The 12,781-nt window shown below is 36.6% G+C and overlaps 1 protein-coding gene across 1 annotated transcript in view; it reads right to left on the reverse strand.

The window, feature by feature from the left end:
* NECAB1 (N-terminal EF-hand calcium binding protein 1) overlaps positions 1-12,781 on the reverse strand; it is a 155,258-nt gene that overhangs the window by 63,363 nt on the left and 79,114 nt on the right. The window contains exon 3 of the mRNA XM_089898590.1: positions 12,005-12,141. Coding sequence (XP_089754716.1) covers positions 12,005-12,141 — 137 coding nt within the window. The remainder of the gene's footprint in view (positions 1-12,004; positions 12,142-12,781) is intronic.

A 12,781-nucleotide genomic window follows, 5' to 3' on the forward strand; every position in this document is an offset into this window, starting at 1 on the left:
CCAAGATGGTAAAGTAGGGAGACTCTGAGCTCACCTCCTCCCATGGGCTCAACAAACTTACAACAATTTACAGAGCCACTATTGACAGCAACAATCTGAAGACTAAAAGAAAAGATTTTCCACCACTAAAGGAACCACAATGAGATGACTGGGACAAATGGAGATGCAGTATAGTCAAGATCCACACCCCTAGGTAGGCAACCCACAAAGAGAAAGAAAACCACAAATGCAGAGGTTCTTGCCAAGAAGCAAGGGGTCCAACTACCACATTGAGCTCCCAAGCCTGGGGTTCTTTACTGGAAAGATGAGCCCCCAGAACATCTGGCTTTGAAGGCCAGTGGTGCTTGCATACAGGAGACCTGGAGGGCTGTAGGCAACAGAGACTCCATTCTTAAAGGGTACAAACAAAATCTCACACAATCTGAGATCCACAGTGAAAGAGTAATTTAAAAGAATCCTGGGTCATACCCAAGCTCTCCAGCTGATCTTGGAGAGCTTCCCAGAGAGGCAGGAGGTAACTGCAACTCTCCCTGGGGACACAGAGAGCGGTAGCAACCTTTTTTAGGAACCTGCTCTACCACAAGGACACTGGTGCTGGCAAGCACCATTTTGGAATCCTCCCTCTTGCATATTAGTGCTGGGGGTTTACCTGTACTTTAGCAAACTGGCATCCATCCTGGGAACCACAAACCCAGCAGCCAGCCACAAGAGACCCAGCTCTTCCCACCATCTGCCGCAGGACCAGGCCTGTCCCAGTCCCAGGTACCTTGGACCACACAGCTATCTGCCCTGAAGCCCAAATGCTGCCCAACAGTGAACTGGCACCAGCCCTGGGACTCCCCAGACCATGCAGCTAGCCACACTGGGACCTGGCCCTGCCCATCAGCTACTACGAAGCTGGGCCTAGTAGCCAACTGGGCCAGAGAAAAGCCCCACCTGCCAGTACACCCATAGTAATTGGTCCCACTATAACAGAAGGGCCCATGCAGCCCACATAGTGGGTATGCCTAGAGTATAGTTCTGGTGAACAGAGGGAAGTGTTTTGCCAGGCCCAATATGATGTCTCCTATAGAAGTCCACTTCCTCAAGATCAGGAAACATAACTGACCTACCTAATACATGGAAATAAAACAAAGAATTTGGCAAAATGAGGTGACAGAGGAATATATTCCAAACGAAGGAACAAGATAAGACCCCAGAAGAAGAACTAAGCAAAGTGGAGATAAGCAAACTACCCAATAAAGAGTTCAAGCTAATAATAATAAAGAGGCTCAACAAACTCAGGAGAAGAATGGATGCACACAGTGAGAAATTTCAGTTAGATAAAAAAACTAAACACAGCTGAAGAATACAGTAACTTAAATAGAAATACACGGAGGGAATCAAGAGTAGAGTAGATGATACAGGAGGAAATGGATCAGTGCCTGGAAGACAGAGTAGTGGAAATCACCAAGGCTGAGCAGAAAAAAGGAAAAATAATTTTAGAAAATGAAAATAGTTTAAGAGACCTCTGGGACAACATCAAGGTAACTAACATTACCATTACAGAGGGCCCAGAAGGAAAAGAGAAACAGAGGAAGAAAACTTACTTGAAGAAATAAAGGCTAAAAACTTCCATAATCTGAGAAAAAACAACAGACATCCAAGTCTAGTAAGAATAGAGGATCCCAAACAAAATGAGCTCAAAGAGATCCACACCAAGACAAACTGTAATTTAAATGGCAAAAGATTATAGATAAAAAGAGAATCTTAAAAGCAGCCAGAGAAAAGCAACTAGTTATACACAAGGGAACTCCCATAAGACTATCAGCTGACTTTTCAGCAGAAACTTTTCAGGCCACAAGCAAGTGGTAAGATACATTTAAAGTGATGAAAGAAAAAAACTTACAATCAAGAAGACTCTACCCGGCAATGCTATTATTCATATTTGAAGGAGAGATAAAGAGTTTTACAGACAAGCAAAACCTAAGAGTTCAGCATCACTAATCTAGCTTTACAACAAATGTTAAAGGGACTTTTCTAAGTGAAAAAGGAAAGACCACAACTAGAAATATGAAAATTATGAAAAGAAAATCTCATTGGTAAAGGAAAATATGCAGTAAAGGTGGTAGATCAACCACTTATACAGCTAGTAATAAGGTTATAGGACAAAAGTAGTAAAATCATTTATAACCACAATAAGTAGTTAAGAGATTTACAAAAGAAAAGGATATAAAATATGAAGTCAAAAACATTAAATGTGGCAGGGGGAGTAAAAATGCATTGTTGTTAGAATGTGTTTCAACTTAAGAGATCAGCACGTTTAAATAATCACAGATATATATAGGTTATTATATATAAATGCCATGGGAACTACAAACCAAAAATCTATAAAGAGATATACACACACAATAAAGAAAGGAATCCAAACATAGCATTAAAATAGTCATCAAATCAAAAGGGAAAATAGCGAAAGAGCTAAGTTACTAAAAAGAACTATACAAAACCCCCAAACAATTGACAAAATGGCAATAAGTACATATCTATCAATAATTACTTTAAATGTAAATGAACTAAATCCTCTAATGAAAACACAGAGAGTGGCCTAATAGATTAAAAAAAAAAAAAAAAAGACCTGTATATGCTGTCTACAAGAGACTCACTTCATATCTAAAGATACAGATGCTGAAAGTGAAGGAATGGAAAAAGTATTCCATGCAAATGGAAATGAAAAGATAGTTGGGTTAGCAGTACTTACATCAGACAAAATAGACTTTAAACAAAGATTGTAAAAAAGAGACAAAGAAGGACATTACATAATGATAAAACAATCAATTAAATAAAAAGATATAGCAAATGTAAATGTATACACACCCAACATAGGAGCAATTAAATACATACAGCAAATATTAACAAACATAAAGGGAGAAATTGACAGTAATACAATAATACTAGGGAACTTGTAAGAGCTGGTTCTTTGAAAAGATAAACAAAATTGATAAACCTTAATCCAGACTCATCAAGAAAAAAAGGAGGGCCCAAATCAATAAAACCAATAAAATCAGAAGAAAAAAAAAAGGGGGGAAGCTACAACTAACATCACTGAAATACAAAGGACCACTAAGAGATTACTAGAACAAATACTTGCCAACAAATTGGGAAACCTAAAAGAAATGGACAAATTCCTAGAAACATACAGTCTCCCAAGTATGAATCAGGAAAAAATAGAAAATATAAACAGACAAATTACCAGTAATAAAATTAAATCAGCAATCAAAAAAAACCAAAAACCTCCCAAATAACAAAAGTCTAGGACCACGTGGCTTCACAGGTGAATTCTAGCAAACACTTAAAGAAGAATCAACACCAATCCTTCTCAAACTGTTCTAAAGATTTGCAGAGGAAGTTAACCTTCTGAACTCATTCTATGAAGCCAGCATCACCATGATACCAAAACCAGCCAAAGACACCTTGAAAAAAGAAAATTACAGGCCAATATCACTGATGAACATAGATGCAAAAATCCTTCACAATGTATTAGCAAACTAAATTCAACAAAAAACTCATACACCATGATCAAGTGGTATTTATCCCAGGTATGTAAGGATAATTCAATATCAAAACAATCTATGTGATACACTACATTAAGAAATTGAAGAATAAAATTCATATAATCATCTCATAGATGCAGAAAAGTCTTTTAACAAAATTCAACAACCATTTACGATAAAAACTCTCCAGAAAGTGGATATAAAGGGAATATTCCTCAACAAAGTAAGGCCATATATGACAACCCACAACTAACATCATACTTAATGGTGAAAAGCTGAGAGTATTTCCTCTAAGATCAAGAGCAAGACAAGGATGCCCACTCTCACAACTTCTATTCAATATAGTATTGGAAATCCTAGCCAAAGCAATCAGACAAAAAGGGAATCCAAATTGTAAAGAAAAAAGGAAAACTTTCACTGAAGATGACATGATACTATATATAGAAAATCCTAAAGATGCCACCAGAAAACCTACTAGAACTAATAAATGAACTTAGTAAATTTGCAGGATAAAAAAAATACTATACAGAAATCTATACACTAACAATGTTTCTATATAATAACAACAAACTATCAGAAAGTGAAATTTAGAAAACAAGCCCATTTATTACAATTGTATCAAAAAGATTAAAATTTCTAGGAATAAATCTAACCAAAGAGGTAAAAGTACTACAGTCAGAAAAATGTACGATATTGATGAACTGAAGATAACACAAATGAAAAGATATACTGTGCTCAATGATTGGAAGAATTAATATTGTTACAATGACCATACTACCCAAGGAAATATAAAGACTCAGTGCAATGTCTATCAAAATAAAAATGGTAATTTTCTCAGAGCTAAAATAAATAATTCTAAAATTTGTATTTAAACACAAAAGACCCCGAATAACCTAAACGATCTTGAGAAAGAAGAACAAAGTTGGAGGTGTCATGCTCTCTGAATTCAAAATGTACTACAAAGCTATGGTAATCAAAACAATATTGTACTGGCACAAAAACAGACAGCTAGATCATGGAGCAGAATAGAGAGGTAGAAATAAACTCACCCTTACATGATTAATTAACCTAGGATAAAGGAGGCAAGAATATACAATGGCAGAAAAGACAGCTTCTTCAATAAATGTTGGGAAAACAGCTGCATGCAAAAGAATCAAACTGGACTACTTTATAACACCATATACCAAAAAGAAAAATAAAGAAAAATCAAAATCATTTAAGGACTTAAATGCAAGACCCAAAACTATAAAACTCCTAGAAGAAAACATAGGCAGTAAGTTCTTTGACATCATTCTTAGCAATATTTTTCATACCTGTATCCTCAGCAAGAGAAACAAAATGAAAAATAAATGAATGGGACTGCATCAAACTAAATATCTTGTGCAGTGAAGGGAACTATCAACAAAATGAAAATGCAGCCTACTGAATGGGAGAAGATATTTGAAAATTATATAACTAATAAGGGGTTAATATCCAAAATACACAACTAACTCGTACAACTCCTCAACATCAGAAAAACAAACAAGTCAATAAAAATGCGTGGAGGACCTGAACAGACATTTTTTGAAAGAAGACATAGCAATGGCCAGCAGACATATGAAAAGATGCTCAACATCACTAATCATCAGGGAAATGAAAATCAAAATCACAATGAGATATCACCTCCCACCCTTCAAAATGGCTGTTATCAAAAGGGCAACAATAAACAACTGTTAGTAATGTTGTGGAGAAAAGGGGGGCCTCGTGCACTGCTGGTGGGAATGCAAATTGGTAGACACTATGGAACACATTATAGATGCTCCTCAAAAAATTAAAAATAGAACTACATATGATCTATCAATTCCACATCTGAATGCTTTTCCAAAGGAAAAAAAACTATAATTTGAAAAGTTGAAAAGAGGTACTTCCCTGGTGGCACAGTGGTTAAGAATCTGCCTGCCAATGCAGGGGACGTGGGTTTGAGCCCTGGTCTGGGAAGATCCCACAAGCCATGGAGCAACTAAGCCCATGAACCACAACTACTGAGCCTGCTCTCCAGAGCCTGTGAGCCACAACTACTGAGCCCATGAGCCACAACTACTGAAGCCTGCATGCCTGGATCCCATGCTCCACAACAAGAGAAGCCACTGCAATGAGAAGCCCGTGCACAACAATGAAGAGTAGCCCCCGCTCACCTCAATGAAGACGCAACACAGCCAAAAATAAAACATAAATAAATTAATTAATTTTAAAAAATGTTGACAAGATATACACACCCCTGTGTTCATTGCAGTATTTTTTTTTACAATAGTCATGATATGGAAGCAACCTAAGTGTCCATCAGTAGATGAATGGATATGTGTGTGTGTATGTGTGTGTCTGTGTGTGTCTATTTACATATATGACATACGTGTATATATATACATACATATGTATACATATTTGTGTTTATATATATATATATATATATATTCACACACACACACAATGGAATAGTCCTCAGTCATCAAAAAAGAATTATGCTAAGTGAAGTATGTCAGAGAAAGATAGACCATATGATTTCACTTATATATGCAATCTCAAAAACAAAATGAACAATCATAACAAAATAGAATCAGACTCATAGTTACTGAGAACAAACTGGTGGTTGCCAGAGGGGAGGGGAGATGGGAAGAGTGAAATAGGTGAGGGAGATTAAGAATTACTAATTTCCAGTTACAAAATAAATGAGTCACAGGGATGAAATGTACAGCATGGGGAATATATTCAATACTGTAATAATAATATGGTGACAGATGGTAACTAGACTTATTGTGGTGAACTTTTTGCTATCTCTTTCTTTTTCAGTTTTAGGCTTTAGGTATCAAATTCCCTATATGAAAAGCTCAGGCCAAAGATATATACATGGAACTGTAAGGAACTTCCAGGAAGGCTGTTTAAAAGGAAGAATTGAGCTGAGAGGCTGCCTATTCTTTCCTTATACTTCTTTCCTGGTTGGAATATGAACATGGTATCTGGAATTCCAACAACCAGCTTTGGCATGAGGTAAACTTGCAAATGAAAGTCATGTACGAAGATGTGAAAAAGACAGAAAACCTATGATAAATCTGTAGAGCTGCCATACTTGCCTTAGACTGCCCACCACCAGGCTCTTTAGCAGGAAATAATAAGCTCTTATGTGATTAAGCCACTTTTCGCCCTCTGTTATATGCAACCCCCCCACCCAAAATAAGATTCCTTTAGCCTCTCTCCTATTTTGGATTCTCCCTCCCCACCCCACCTCTGCCTTTATCTTTCTTTTTTTTTTAAACTGGATTTCATTTTTCTCTTAGTTTATTCCTTTGTTTTGGAGAGAAAATGCCTCCAATTGCTTCATAAGAAATGGAATACCATGAGAGGCAAAATTCTTGAGACACTGCATGTATAAAAATACTTTAATTTTTCCTCCAGCATTATTAGTGGTTTTATGGAGTAAAGAATTTTAGGTTGCAAATCTTTTCCTTTCAAATTTTGAAGAAGTTGCTTGATTGAATTTTAGCTTCCAGTCTCATTATTGAAAAATATAGTGTTTTCTTTATCATTTGGGTTTTTCTCTCTGGGAGTTTTTAGACACTTCTCTTCATCTCCAGTATTCTGAAATTTCATAATGGCATGACTTGGCGTGTGACTTTTATTATTCATTATAATGGCTCTTAGTCTGTTCTATCAACCTGGAAACTCACGTCCTTGTTCTGAAAATTATTTCTTTGATAATGTCTCTCCTGTGTTCTATTTCTAGAAAATGTCATCACACTTTTATCTCCAAATATTCCTCATAGGTGTTCATTTCTACAATCAGAATTTCCAAGAACTGTTTTCTGTGCTTTCAATATTCTTTTTTTAAAATAACATCCTGCCCTTAATTCATAAATGCAATATCTTCTCTGATTTTTGAGGGTATTGATGATTTACTTTCTGAAGTTTTCTGCTCCCTGGATATTTCTGTTTCAAGTTTTGTTTCTTGTGTTTGACTTGTTCTCTTGGTTGTCCCTGCTTATCTCAGAGGAAGGAACCACAGGAATTATTGGAATCTATATGTGTATGTTGGGGACTGCCAACTTGCAGCCTCCATTGTAGGGTGGCCTGGCTTGGCCTGTTCATTGGAGGACACTGACTCCCAGTACTTTTAAGTATTTTGTCTAAGACTGATGAGATCGCTAAAAGAAGGAGGTCCCAACTGGAGGGAATAAGCCCAACTGCCAGTCCTTTGGGAACATAGGATTCTGAGGGGGTTTCAAATCTCACTGTTCAGTACAGAGACTTTCACTTAATGCCTCATTTTTTAGAATTGTGCTCTGACACCCAGTTGTGCCAGTGTAAATCTGTTCACCTACTCCAGAGAGTATACCTCTAGGCTTCCTCAAGGGTTGGGGAGAGGCAGTCAATATAAAGCTTTGGGTGGAGCTTTCAACAATATGTCAACCTCACTTTCATCCCCACTATCAGTTGCACATGGTGAAGCTAATTCTTGAGGCTTTCTGAGGTTTTGTGATACCAGTTGGATTGCATCTTGGCTTCTTACACTACCTGCTTATGTTTCAGCTTTCTCAGATCTTCTAAATCAGTTACCGCTAGATTCACCTTCTTTTCACGTTCCAAGCTTCTATATCATTTTTCTTCTATCCTTCTTATCTTTGTGGGTTTATGATTCCTTTTTATCCAGACACTCTTAATGCCATTTTTGAAGGGTTTAGGGAGGGAGCAAAACTAATATTCTATGTTTACTCTCCAATCTAACTACACTTCCCTCTAGATTTTCCTATGGCATATTAAAAAAAAAAATCAACTTTCTAGTAACTTCTCCTCTCTCCCAAATCTTTACTACATAGGAGGAAGTGATTTAGAGCATTCCTTCTTTATGTTCAAGATAAGGGAATTTAAGTTGTCTGAACTTTATAATCACCTGTATGTGAAATTAAAGCCTTCCCTTACTTCTGTAATAAACAACCATGAAAAGGAGAAAAATAACTTTCAAGCCAGAAGGAATTAGTTGTTTTTCTGAATAAAGAAGAACTTTGGAAAATAGAACAAACTTTCAGATTTCATTATAAAAAAGAAATTCACATATAATTAAACTGTGTTCCTAGAAACCTAGTTTGTTTGAGGAAGAAAGGTTTATATAAGAAGACAAGGGTCCTCTAGAGGAAAACTTTAGTATAAAGTAATGATAATTCTTGTCATCTATTAGGTACTTTCAAAAGACATGGGATTAAAGTGGCTTCCATTTAGCCAGCTGGCCAGGGCAGATATAAAGAGTGTTGTAGAACGCCATCTGAAAAATCTCACTTCTGTGGCATTCTAGCTGTATGCATCTCTTCTTTCTGAATTGCCATTTTCACATGAATACACACAGACATTTTGCTCAACACAGCATGTCTAACTCATTACTGCAGGATGAATGATATTGTGTGATTCCTCCTTGGGGTTGATAGCTAGAATAGATGACTTCTCAATTTTTTCTATATTTCAGCAAGTCATTGTATCCTTAGGTTTCACAAGTGTTAAGCCCCAAAGTAATATTGATGCTGAGAGGAAACAAATTATTACAAATGTGGAATTTTTAAAGATATCTGTGGGTTGCAACTTTTGACTGCACAGAGCCTCATGGAATCTTCCTTTATGGTATAAAAACACTAATGAATTTTTGGATATACTTATTTGACCTCTCCTCTCTGAGCTTCTTCTCTTCTCCTCCAAATCTTTACTACATACTACTGTGAGACTATTTCCCTTAAACTCCATTTTTACTATATTTCTCCTTTATTTACAACCACCAATGATAATCTCTGATCATATGAAGTCTAAATGCATCTGTTTAGCTTTGAAGACCTATCCTGACCCTAGATTCCAGGTAAGTTGGTCTTTCCACTGTCCCAGGTCCATATCCACTGCTCTTCTATATGGCTCCCTTTACCTGGAATCCCCTTTGATTTATTCAGTTTTATATATTTAACATGTAGCTGTGCCAGGTATAGGGAAACAAGAAAAAGTCCCTGCCATCTAGAAACTCAAAGTCTAATGGGAGAGATAATTAAGGAACTGAGATCGTAAGTAGATATAAGTAGAGGGTACTAACGGGAGTAGTGGAGTGGGAGGTAGGTATAAAACTCTGTTTTGAGAGCAGTGAAAGCTTCCTAGAGAAAGTTCTGTCCAAACAGAGACCAAACAAACTAGGAGGATGAGTTAGCCAGATGAGAGAAGATGGGTAATATAGCGTAGATGAGGACACCCCTCCCTTCAGGGAGATATCATTCTGCCATTAAATCTACCCAAAAGATCCAATTCAGGTCTTATCTCCCTATGAGGCTCCTTCACTGGTTTCTTATTTGATATCATAGGAAAAAGGGCAGCCATCTTTCTTCTCTCTGTCTTTTTTCCAATGATGAGGCCCCTGGGGCTCTCTTCACTTTGGTTTCTGGTGGCTAGCTGATAGGAAGATGGAGCCTTGGGAACAGAGATAGAGTCCCTGTATGCTTGGGCCTAATTCGCATGCTTCAGTCAGAGTAATCAGAGACTTCACATTGGATATTACGGACACAAACATGCTTCAGTCAGAGTAACCAGAGACTTCATGTTGGATATTAGGGACACAAACCCATAATGGAACTTTGTTTTCTATTTGCTTGTTTGTGTATTTTTTTCTAGAAACCTCCCTGGGAAGAGTATTGTGGATTTGTGGTGAGATTTGGGCATCCCTGGGTGCCTTAGCCAAATTCTATTCAATAGCACTCTCCCAAACTGATATTAGATCTGTAATATTTTCCATTCTTCTAAGCTGTTTTTGAGCTAGAAACCTAGAAATAAAAGATTCATTAATTCTCTAGTGTCTTCTAATTTCCTTAAACTCTTATGTTCCTTCTCATTAAACACAGCTGCAGTGCAGCTGTTGGCAGCAGTCGCAGGAGTTCAAGGCTAGCCTGTGGCCTAACACAAGGAATAGTTGTTCATTATGCATTCACTCTATGGTGGTGAATGTAGAATGCAAATTTGTACAAGGTGACTATAGAAAATAAAAACCAAAGTGCAGGTGAAGCAAGGGAACAGAATCCTTTTTCAAGCCTCTTCTCAGGTGGCAAAAGATTGAGTCTAAAAAGGGACAATCCATTTTACGTCAAGAAAACCTGAACAAAAGACAACAAATCAGGCCTCATTTTCTCATCAGGAACATGAAATCAATTTCATTGTGCTTCAAGACATTCAGTTGTCCTCTGTTCAAACCTGAGGAGATGGGTTGTTGCTTCTCTAAAGCTAATTGTTACACTTTGCCATTTGATGTGGAATCACCCAATACAGTGAAGAAAATACTAAGTTTATAAGTGAAATGCCACGCAGATCCACTGGAGAGCGCATATCAATGTTCAGCAGCTGCACAAGCTCATTAGATCTGAGATTACAGGCTTTTTTGTTGGAATTTGGTGGTGCTCACTCATTTTGACATTATAAACATAAAATTGAAAATTCCACTGTTTTTCTGTTACATCCTAATAATTACGTACCCATTAATTTGTCTTAAAAAATTGGCCTACTGAGCAGTCTCTTATCAGCCTGTTCAAAAAACTTACTGTGTGGTTCTCTATAACTTAAAATGCAGAAGTTAGATAAGCCATTGCACGTGCAAAAATTTGTTGCATAAGCAAGAGTTTTGCCAAGCTCTTCTCTGGCTTGCAAGGTAAAAATTATAGCTCAAGAAATTACCAACTGTTGTTTGGAATTATTCTGATGTCTGCTTTACACATTTCTAATTCAAGTTTATCTTTAGCATTAGTGCCATTATTTATACAACTACTATATTATCATTACTTATCTTCTCAGTGGCATTGAATTTTGAAAGTTTTTCCCATCATTCACTTTTCTCTATTTCCTTAAATAATTAGGCTTATTGAATTCTCAAGTCTCCTGCTATATCTAGATTCACTGAGCCTGTAAGATTTTTCTCCATCATTTCCGTATTTTCAAGTATACTCATTAAGAAGATTAGCTCAAATGTCATCAGGAAACTACATGAAACTGTCTTTCATGTCTATCTATACTAAATCTTTTACTCTTCTGAAATCTCTTGGCAATATATTTCCCCTTCTCTGTGGTATTTATCACTTGTAACTTGCATTATAGTTTTAGTGTTCATATTTTATTTATGTAATAGACTTTAGCCTCCTTAAGAATCAGGACTTTGTAAAATGTATCTTTACATTATCACAGCAAATTGTAAAGTCTTCTCCATCTATTAAATTCTCAATTAAAATTTGTTGAATAAATGATGGATAGTAAAAGAAAAAGGAGAATGGTCTTTTCTAGAGGAAAATATAAGGCTAGTATCCATTGGAGGTCCCTGCCATTCCATTTAAATCTATTCATTCTCATTTTTAGTTTTACTAGTTTAAGTATGATGCCCTTCAACTGGTCTTTCATAAACATGGAGTCACTAAAGAGACATCATATGAAAGCATTTAACTTGCCTTTCTTGACGAGTTTGCTCCTCAGTAATTTCCATGGCACATTCCAGAGAGTTCTGGAGAGACTGCAATTGATTCAAGGTCTCTTTCAATAAAAATCGAGTTACAAATTGTTTCAAATTGGAAGCCTCTTGGTAATCCTAAGGATGACAAAACAAATGCAATTAGAAATATGGTAGGAAAAAATAACCAGAAGTGTTTTTTCTCCCCATGTACCCATCAATCTCAGATTAATCCTTGAGAAAAATAGACAAAGAGGAGAGAAAACATGTTGGGTCCTGGAGGTTGGGGCAGAATTCTATCTACCCACCAGAAGTTGAATAAGAGAGCTGCAGAAATGACTTGAATATCTCATATCTCATTGCACCTGCTTCAAGATTAGAAAAAATGACAAAAACCAGTCAAATTATGGAATAGACATATGTAGAAAAGGAAGAAAATTACCTGGAGAAAAGTTTGGATCGTGACTAATTCTGGGTGTTTTTTTTTTCTCTTACCAACTAAATGTGCTCACATGTTGACAATTGGCTTAATTCCCTCTTGATGTATTTATTATGCTTGATCTGTATTACACTGAAGCCAAAGGAACTTATGTGTTGTTATTTCAAAATTCAGAAAATGTTAGGCTTGGAATATTTAAACACTTACTAAATCTGCTTACGTCCCTCCTTCAGGAAATTTACCCGAAGCTCAGCTGCATCTAACTTCTAGTACAACACCTCAGCCACAAAAGCACCTTCACTCAAACAACCCCAAGTCTACACAGAGATCATCAGAAAC

This window comes from Delphinapterus leucas, chromosome 17 (genome assembly GCF_059928025.1).
Source record: "Delphinapterus leucas isolate spDelLeu-1000000601 "Yukka" chromosome 17, BTC_Dleu_Yukka2, whole genome shotgun sequence".
Classification (NCBI taxonomy): Eukaryota; Metazoa; Chordata; class Mammalia; order Artiodactyla; family Monodontidae; genus Delphinapterus; species Delphinapterus leucas.